The 9,244-nt window shown below is 44.5% G+C and overlaps 1 protein-coding gene across 1 annotated transcript in view; it reads left to right on the top strand.

The window, feature by feature from the left end:
• CDC25A (cell division cycle 25A) overlaps positions 1-8,043 on the top strand; it is an 11,523-nt gene extending 3,480 nt beyond the window's left edge. Inside the window, exons 4-15 of the mRNA XM_026842760.1 lie at positions 83-119; positions 505-606; positions 1,049-1,165; positions 1,991-2,137; positions 2,814-2,888; positions 3,513-3,665; positions 3,957-4,049; positions 4,443-4,505; positions 4,628-4,726; positions 5,408-5,538; positions 5,894-6,005; positions 7,389-8,043. Coding sequence (XP_026698561.1) covers positions 83-119; positions 505-606; positions 1,049-1,165; positions 1,991-2,137; positions 2,814-2,888; positions 3,513-3,665; positions 3,957-4,049; positions 4,443-4,505; positions 4,628-4,726; positions 5,408-5,538; positions 5,894-6,005; positions 7,389-7,529 — 1,270 coding nt within the window. The 3' untranslated portion in view covers positions 7,530-8,043. The remainder of the gene's footprint in view (positions 1-82; positions 120-504; positions 607-1,048; positions 1,166-1,990; positions 2,138-2,813; positions 2,889-3,512; positions 3,666-3,956; positions 4,050-4,442; positions 4,506-4,627; positions 4,727-5,407; positions 5,539-5,893; positions 6,006-7,388) is intronic.
• Positions 8,044-9,244: the final 1,201 nt, after the last annotated feature.

Raw genomic sequence — 9,244 nt, 5'->3', positions numbered from 1 at the left:
GGGGGGGGGGAGTGAGTTTTACTCATGTTACTGTCTTTTAAAACAAAATATTGAAATAAATCTCGGTTCTTTTTCGTTGTAGCGTTCGGATGCCTTTCAGAAGAATACATTCGCTGCCAGTAAGTGAGAGTGCTATTGATATTATATAAATGTGAGAGGATTTAGCACATTGTGGTTTTAGTTGGATATGGTCCATAACTTGTTAATTTTCTGGCTTTGAGAACAGTTGCTGTGGTACTTAATGAAAACTGTAAGAATTACAGCTTGCAAACTCAAAATCTTCAAGTTGGCGTGAAATTTCAGTGAAGTGGCTTTATCACTAATGCAGTTGAAGCATTTTGGTACCTGTACTGACATGTCAGCGTAAAAGACTTCTGTGTGTAGTTAGCACTGATCTGGGGTCAGAGACCTTACAGTTTTTAATAACACCCGTTTTGCTTAAAACGTGGCTGTGCAGAGACTGTGGCACAATGCTGAGCTGGCACTTTTCTCTGAACGTTGTAGCAAAGCCTCCTGGGATCCAGTCCTTCTTTGAAGAGAAACCATTCTGATACTCTGGATAGCAATGCTTTTCAGCTCCTGGAACAAGACGAAAATAAGGAGAACGTAAGTGTTGCTTTCTGTTGCCTGCGATGATATGGGGTAAGAGGCAGCAGCAAGGAAACTGAATTAGCAACAGCAGGTGTGGTGGAAAAGGCTTCTCTTACTCTCTGCCAGGCTGTAGTTCTGTCAAACATAACAAAGTTATATCTGAAGGGGGTTGTCTGACAAAAGAAGTAGAAAAGCCTTAAGCCTGTAGGTGATATTGAGAGGATAAAAGCCTATCACTACTGTAACATCTTTAATTTGAAAACATGCACCTTCAGACTATTTCTGTGGGCAGCAGGGAGCTTAAATCCAAAATGTCAGGTAGTTTAAAAAAAAACAAGCAAAAAAAACCCCAACAAAACCAAACCAGAGAAAACCCAAACAAAGAATAAAATTATTCTGGCAGCTCACACAATTTGTAACTTTGGTAAAATGATCACTTTGCTCCTCTTTAATTCAGGAATCGTTTGAGTTTAAGAAGCCAACCAAACCAGCTTCTCGTTGTTCTGTGCGTAACCATTCCCATCATGGAAAAAGTGTTCCTGGATCAAGGCAGAATTCATCTCCAGCCCAGATAGTAAGTACTATGGTGGTTTTTTACAACTCATTCTCGCCTAATCTTCTGCGTATCTATTGTGCTTGAGGAAGAAAAATTGCATCAGGATTTTAAGACAATGCCGTTAATCACCACCATTCATGTGCCAAGTAGAAAAATTAATCTATCTGCCAGATAAGAAAATTCTCACATATGGCTCATGAGATGGTCAGAGGTTTGAAACATGTTTGTTCTGTAGCCTGTGAAAGATTAGTCACAGCAGAGCCGAGGTTATGGTGCAGTAAATCAAGGGAGCGAGGACATGGATGTGTAATAGAGGAATTTAGATTTTTTTACTACACTGAGGCAGATGCATTTGGAGCAATGAACTCAACTGTGTAGATGCAGCTGAATCTTATGCCCGGATACGACATGCAAGAAAATATTACCTTATTCATATCCTATTGCTTAGGAAAAGCAACTGAAAGGACATGATGGGTCCTTGTGCTGAAACAGAGCTGGGGGGGGGGGGGCTAAGTCTTGTCTTTGCTCCTTGAATCTGGTGGTCCTGCTGGATCCTCTTGATCTTGTGTTTATCCACTGTGGGGTTTCTATTAACTCTTATTCCTGTTGACACCACCCATTTCTCTCCTTTGCACCTTCAAGTGGACAGCTTCTGCCAGAGAAAGGGCTTAATGCTTGATGAGGATGATGAAGCTGTTGTGGGGATCAAAAAGAAGTAGTGGAACTCGCTCTGGGGTTTGCTCAAGTCAGTGTGTTCAAGGAGGTGGAATAACTGCCATGTTTTCTGTAGTGCAGTGAGAGGTGTTGGCATCAGCCCTGGGGTTACAGCATCCTGCAGCAAAGAGAATGAGTGTTGTTAAAACTGTCTTGTCTCATTTGGGTGAACAGGAAAATGACGGGCCGGCTTTCCTGCAGCGGTCTTCTCTGACCTCCTCTGAAAGTGAAGATGACGATGGGTTCCTAGAGCTGCTAGATGATCAAGATTTGAAGGTACGTACAAAGGAAATATGATAAAAATCGCATAGAAATAACGATTAAAAAAAATTAGCTCTCACATTAATAGTCCACAAAGAATACGTGTCTGTGGTGCACAAATGCTCTAGCAGAAATCCGTGTGGTAAGTCCAGCTGCAAAAAGCTAGGTGCTAGGGAATGTTAGAAGCAGAGTTATCATCCTCTTTTTAAACTCTTACATTTAAGTGTCTGTCTTACATGTGCTCTTTCCCAGTGCAGACAGTGGGACTTGCTTTGTGTGTGAACAGCAGTTTAAGAGTTGCTGCTGTTCCTACTGGCCGATGAGAATTGTGTTACTAGAGAGAATTATTTGAATAGCTGGTGTTTTTCTTTAGAAACTTGCTGAAAGAGCTAGAGGTGATATTTGCTTTCAAGTCACTTAAAGACTATTTCTAACCGAATTTGAAATGCTTAAAGCTTTGGAGAAACACCATTGTTAATCAATCACTGAACTGATAAAATTTACCTTCTCTGACATGTCTTGACTTGGTTACGTTGTTTCACTGAGAGTTGGACGAGTAATTGAGTTAAATTAAAACTGTTCTCATGGCTGAATTAGACTGGAGTGTTTGCCCCAGCTGTGCAGAAGCTGTATTTACAGTCTCTACCCATGGTGAAATAGACGAGAATAAACTTTCTTATTTTTTTCTCAGAACGATGAGGAGATGCCCTCTGATGTGGCAAGCCTCTGGACTGCCCCACTAGTCATGAGGAAAACAGACAAGTGGGTGAGTGCTCTGTGAGACCGCAGCAGAACAGAAAGGGGACAGTTGATCATGCTGTCTCTGATCCTGTGTCCCTAATAACAACAACAAAACAAGAGATGGCATCAACCCCCTTATCTCTAAAGCCTGTTTACCTGAAAGACTTTGTCAGTGTGGAACAATGCTCATTGTGTGCCTATATGGGCATTAACTTTCTTTTTACAAAACCACTTCATAAATGCAAAAAGATCTCGACTTCCCTTATCAGATACTTGACATATCTTGAATACATTCTGCACAGACTTACCTGGAATGCCTGTAGCCCAATCTCCTGATAACAGGACTTCGAAGGGAGTTTAGACTCCAGTAAAATGCTCCTTAATCTGCTGATTGTTTGCTAATTAGTATCAAGCACTCTGCTAGCACATCATATGCTTTATGGTGCTCCAGGCTCACCCTGTCCTCACAGCAAGGAACAAGTGTTTACTGGAAAGTGGATCCTGCATTTAGATGACCCTATTAACATCCTGCTGTTGCTGTGCCCTGGTGGTGCCTTATATGAAGCAAAATTTGTGATAGTCTGAGGCTCACTTAGTTTCTAATCTAAATTGTTGCTGGACAACTCTTAACTTCTCTCTTTCCTTGCAGGCCAAACGATGCCGGTTGTTTGGCTCCTCCTCTGTGCCTAGTGCTGTAGGAAGAACCACCCAGAAAAGGATGGAGAGAGCCCAGGAAGAGAATTCTCCAGGAAAAACCAAGAAGAGGAAAAGCCTGCCTGGAATGTCTTCTGAGGACTCAACGGTTGGTGGCTTGGCATCTGGTTTTGTAACAGAGAATTGATTAGGAGAGGATCTGATGTAGGTGTCTGGTTTATGAAGGTTAATGAGAGACCTTCAGGTGAATTGCTGACCTAGCCCAGCTGCCTTCTCTTTGCAAAGTGCAGGAGTCTGGAGGAGCTGCTGCAGTAGTTGCATACTCCTGAGCCTTAATTCAGGGCTTCAGAGTAAACTTTTGAGTTTTCTGTTATGTTTTGGGAAAAGGATCTCTCTGCTCTCAGTGCTTGGTGTTGATCTCTGACTTGTGTTCCTCCAGAGTTTGAAAATGGTGAAGATGCAGTCCTCTGCAGTGGAGATAGAAAGCATTTTGGACAGTGACCAGAGAGACCTTATTGGTGACTTCTCAAAGGTAATTCAAGTGATTTAATGGTCAAGTGTTAATACCAGTGTTTTAATGGCCTTTCTTGGTAGAGGTGTCTCAAACCAGCCCAAGTAAAGCACTTCCCTCCTTTAGCAGTGTGTGCTCAGGTCCCTAGGAAAGGTGAGAGGCTGCTTTCATAGGTCAGGCATAGAAAGATTCCTTTGAGGTTACCCAAAAAGATCCACAAAATGCCTTCAGTATAGGAGCCAAACCCAAAATTCTGTTTCTGAATTTTAGAATCCTTAGCTTTAACTCTCTAGCTTTGCTGAAGAGATTCTTATCAACAAAGTATCTGTGTTAGCACAGTCCAGCAGTTAATTTTGTATTGCCTATGTGGCTCACATTTGTAATTTTATTAATTAAATGCTGTCTGTCTTACAGGGTTATTTATTCCACACTGTTGATGGGAAACATCAAGATTTAAAATATATTGACTCAGAAATGGTATGTGCTCCAGAAACAGTAAGAAAAATTATTTTCTGGGAGGAAGAACAACACAAAACCATCTTGAAACAACTGAACTCTGTTTTTTTTGTTGTTGGTTTTGTTTTTTTTTTTCTTTCCAGATTGTGTCTGTGCTGACTGGGAAGTTTGAGAGGTTCATCAAGGAGTGTGTGATAATTGATTGTAGATACCCCTATGAGTATGAAGGAGGACACATCAAGGTATGTTGACCCTGTAAGAGCGGTGTAGAGTTGTCTGAAGTTGCAAATGGGTCACTTGGTGCCGTGCAGGGCTGCTCTTTGCTTGCAAGTCTCCAAGGCCATGTGGATACAGCTGGGATGCCTCACCGGGGTCTGCAGTCCTGGTGTGCAGGACATTGAGCTCACGTGTGGTTCATAAAGTGATTTCCCCCCCTCAAAGGAGGGAATGTTTTGCTGTCCTTAGGCAGAGGAGGTGCCCTTTGTGGCAAGCAGAGAGGTGGCTCCCGAGGAGGATGTATGACACTTGCTGTCCAGCATCCTGATCCCTAGGGAGATAAAGTTAGAATATTAAATTTCACTTAAACCACAGACTTCCAAGAACAAATGGCCATCCTAAATATAATTGATCTTGAAGTTTGCTGCTTGAACAAGCTGTCCAGCCCTCTTAAATAGAGTAAGATGGGAAGGGAAATCCAACAAGCCACAACTGTTGAAATGGCTGTTGGAACAGGTCCAGGTCACCCAAAATCAACATTAGACTACCTGTAATGTTCTGCCCGGGTTTGAGCTGTGTTCCTAGCGGCTGGGGAGGATGGCCAGAGCTCCTCTAGTAAGCTCAGCTGAGGCTTGTGAGGAAGTGGGATAGGTTTGATACTGTTCTCCGCTCACTGCCCGTGCTCAGGCATGGCTCTGCCTTCACAGGGTGCTGTCAACCTCCACATGGAAGAGGATGTGGAAGAGTACTTGCTTAAGAAGCCAATCCAGCCATCAGAGAACAAACGAGTGATAGTAGTGTTCCACTGCGAGTTTTCTTCAGAGCGGGGTCCTCGCATGTGAGTTATCCCACATACCCGGGAGAAGGGCTTGCTGCTGTGCTAGCTGAGAGCAAAGCTTTTGGGGTGGCACCAGTTGCCGTGCTGGCACACTGCTTAAGACACAGTTGATGATGAGCAAATGTTGGTTGTCACCTCTGGCAGGGATGTGGCGTTGTTGAAGTTGGGCTGAAATGCTTCAAGGTGGAAAAGGAAAAAACAGTTAGGCACAGCTTTGCAGCCAGCGTTGCTTGTCAGCCTGTTCCTGATAGGCAGGTTCTGTTATCCGAGGAATGGGAAGTCATGGGTGAGAGCTGTTTGCCTCTGTTTGTTTAATGCAGGATTTTTTATTTTTTAATTTTTTTTCCTGCTACAGGTGTCGGTTTGTGAGAGAGCGGGACAGGCTGGGTAATGAATACCCCAACCTCCACTACCCAGAGCTGTATGTCCTCAAGGGGGGCTACAAGGACTTCTTCCTAAGATGCCGTGTAAGTAACGTTCTCTTAAATTCATCTCTTTCACACTTGGAGGAGAAGAAACAATAGATTAAATAATACTGATGTACTGGTACTCCATCAGACCTCTCTTTGGGGTAGAGTGTTTTTGCTGGGGTATATTTTCCTCCTCTGTTTCAATGCTCTTCTGTACTGAGAGCAGTTAAAATTGTAAATTTTTAACTGTCAAATTTATATTTGAGAATTTTTAACTGTCGAATAACTGACAGTGAGGCTCTTGAAGCCTATTCTGTTCTTCAGAGCTGTCTTGTTGCCAGAGCTGAAAAGTTCTTCCACTTGTCTCAAGTAAAATACAAAATTTGGCCCATCTGTAACAACTAAGACTTCAAAATGCCATTTGGGGAAGAAATTTGAGAGTGCTTAAGCCTGCAAGGACTAGGAGAGGAGAGAGGCTTGACGGTAATTGCCATGTAACAAATGGAAACATGAAGTCTCATTTTATACTAAAATAGCAAAATCAAAAAACTCGAGCTTTGAGTTTTCAGCCTGTTATTCAGTAAAGGAAACTTTTAAAATGCCCAGTGGTTTCCCAGCATTGTGGGGATGGTCCCTCCTGGATCCCTTTAGCTGCTTCAGCTGGTCAGTGCTGTACTCTTTCCCAAGCTCGCTCTTCCTGCTCTTCTGACACAAAACTGTGGCCCAACCAACATTTTAGTCCCTCTCAGACCCCACACCTCAGAGTATGTCTTGGCTTTACCTTTCTGCCCTGGGACTTGGTGCATTTTCAGAGAGATACAAGAGATTTCGCCATGCTGTGGTGGGGCTGCGCCATTCCCCAGTGGGGCCTGGGGTCTCCCGGCAACTGGGATGCCTAGTGCTGCTGGGTTTTGGCTCTCCCTTCGATCTGCTTGGGTCCCCTGCGGTGATTGGGCCGCAGGGGTGGGGTTTTTTGTTTTGTTTTTTGGGGTTTGGGTTTTGTTGGCGTTGTTTTTTCGGGCCTCTGGGTCTCCTGCCCTGAGGTGGGAGGACTGAGGGCCTCAAGGTGGCAGCATGGAACAGGCAATGGGGGCCAGGAGCTGGCGGGTCTGAGCTACAAGTGTTCTTCCCATCTGTGCTATTTCAAGGTGAATCCAAGATAAAATTAAGTTTGCATGTTGACACCTGCCAGAAAATGGGGTGAGAGCTTTGTACACAGGGCTGAAAGTCCTTCGTTTTACAGCTATTGCTTCTGAAGTAGCTGTGCTCTGAGTATCACTTGGCTTTGTCTGTGAGCATCTGGTATGAAGCTCCTGCATGGAGTTGTGGGGTTTATTTCTGTTTATTCTGGTGGTGGGTGGTTGCTGCCAGGCTCTGTCGGTGACTCTTGGAGATCAGTGTGACACACTGAAGTGAAACCAGCTTCTCTTTCCCCCCCAGAGTTTCTGCGAGCCCCAGAGCTATCGCCCCATGCACCACGAGGACTTTAAAGAAGACTTGAAAAGGTTCCGCACCAAGAGCCGAACCTGGGCTGGCGAGAGGAGCAAAAGGGAACTGTACAGTCGCCTGAAGAAGCTCTAAGGGCCCAACAGAACAAACAAAGACTGCCTGGTTTTGGGGGGAGGGTGGGAGGGCTGCAGGGGGAGGGAGACATGCTTGTTCCTCACTTGTGGTTATCAGGCACTGACTCTCTCCTCGTCTGGTGTCTTACTGGGAACACTGTGGAATTTGGGGCTGCAGGTCTGAGCCGAGCAGCCCGGGTGCTGCCTGGGAACTGACTCTTCTGAACACTCTTGTTACACTGCTTTGCAGAAACATCTCCTCCTGTGACACCCACAGAACTGCCCAACACTCTGCTGTGGGGGGAGAGGCTGCATCCATGGGGCTCGGCTAGCACACGCTGTTAAACCAGGGGAGGGTATTTTAGTGCCTGTTGTTATTTTTTTTAAATGCTTTGTTTTATTTAAATACAGTCAAATGAAGCTACTACCATTGCAGTTGAATCATCTGCATTGTACTTAAACCTTGCTTCTGCTAAAGGGCAGCCTGCTGTTGAGGGGTGGGGGGGTGTATTCATTATTTTTCTCAGATTCTGTGTTTTCATGTGTCGTGGTGAAGTAAAATGGGAAATAGTTCATTACAGCTCGAGGTTCCCACCTCCTGTGTTTTGCCAGAGGAAGCCTCTTGAAGACAGTCTAAGGGGAAACTGCTTATTTTATGTATTCACCTCGTTTACTTAATCTAGATAGCTTTATTTTATAGTAACTTGAATGTAGCAGCTGCTGTAGTTCTAGCTGGTATTTCCAAGTAGGGAGAGCTTCTGGGAGCTGAGGGTGGTTCAGAATTAGGCTGTCTCCAGTGATCCCAGGTGGTAAAGCTGTTACCAGGTTTCTCAACAGCAGCAATTTACTGTTACAGCTCCCTCCAAGGCTGCGTCTTACTAGATTGAAATATGTCCAGAGAAGAGCCTGGCTGTGAGGAATAGTGCTGGTGATCCCAGGGAGGCTGTTCCAAAACTGTTCCTGCTACTGCTGTGGGTTTGGCTTTGGCCACTTCTCCAGTAGCAGAAGCACCTTCTGCCAGGAAAGGCAGGAAACGGAATTAATTCTTCAAGGAAGAGGTACCCGGGAGCTGAGCCCTACAAATTGCCCACCTAAAGCACAATTCAGGGTTCAGTGGCCCTAAAACTGCTTTGCTGCTCATTTTGGGTGTCACATAAGACCCAACTAACGAACCTTACCCAGCTTTGCCTGTTGATTTCGGGGTAAGGCCAGCCACTTGCTGCAGCAACGATTGCTGCAGCTCATTTTCCTCACAGAGGAATTTTTTTGGTGAAAGCAGTGCTCCCAAGGCTGGGCCTGCAGCCTGGGAACAGCCACATGTCCTGGAAGCTCTCAGCTCTTTAGCAGTAATCCACGCTTTGCAAGGCTTGGCTTGCTCCATGCGAGCTAGTCTCGTGTACTGTTTTATCTGTGTTAAAAGAAGAGATACTGAAATGGAGGTGCGCTATGTGGAATTTTAACTTGATATTTTAAAAAAAATAATTCTTAAAACCTGCTGTTAATCCTCTGGAGAACTGAAAGGATAAACTTTGAACTCTTTCTCAATTTCTTAAGAAAAATAAATTGGATTTTGCTGCTTTCCCTCAAAGCTGAATATCTTGAATAGGAAATTGATGAAATGCTAAATCAGAGCTGGCGAGTACTAGATCTCCCCTGGAAGGTCTGAACTCCCAGAGGAAGCTGGTGAGGTGCTCGGGGGGGCTGTGTGGTGGGAATAAAGTGTGTATTAGTGGG

The sequence above is a fragment of the Athene cunicularia genome (assembly GCF_003259725.1).
Source record: "Athene cunicularia isolate RWA chromosome 2 unlocalized genomic scaffold, athCun1 chr2_part1, whole genome shotgun sequence".
Taxonomy (NCBI): Eukaryota; Metazoa; Chordata; class Aves; order Strigiformes; family Strigidae; genus Athene; species Athene cunicularia.
This window is presented reverse-complemented; position numbering and strand designations above follow the sequence as displayed.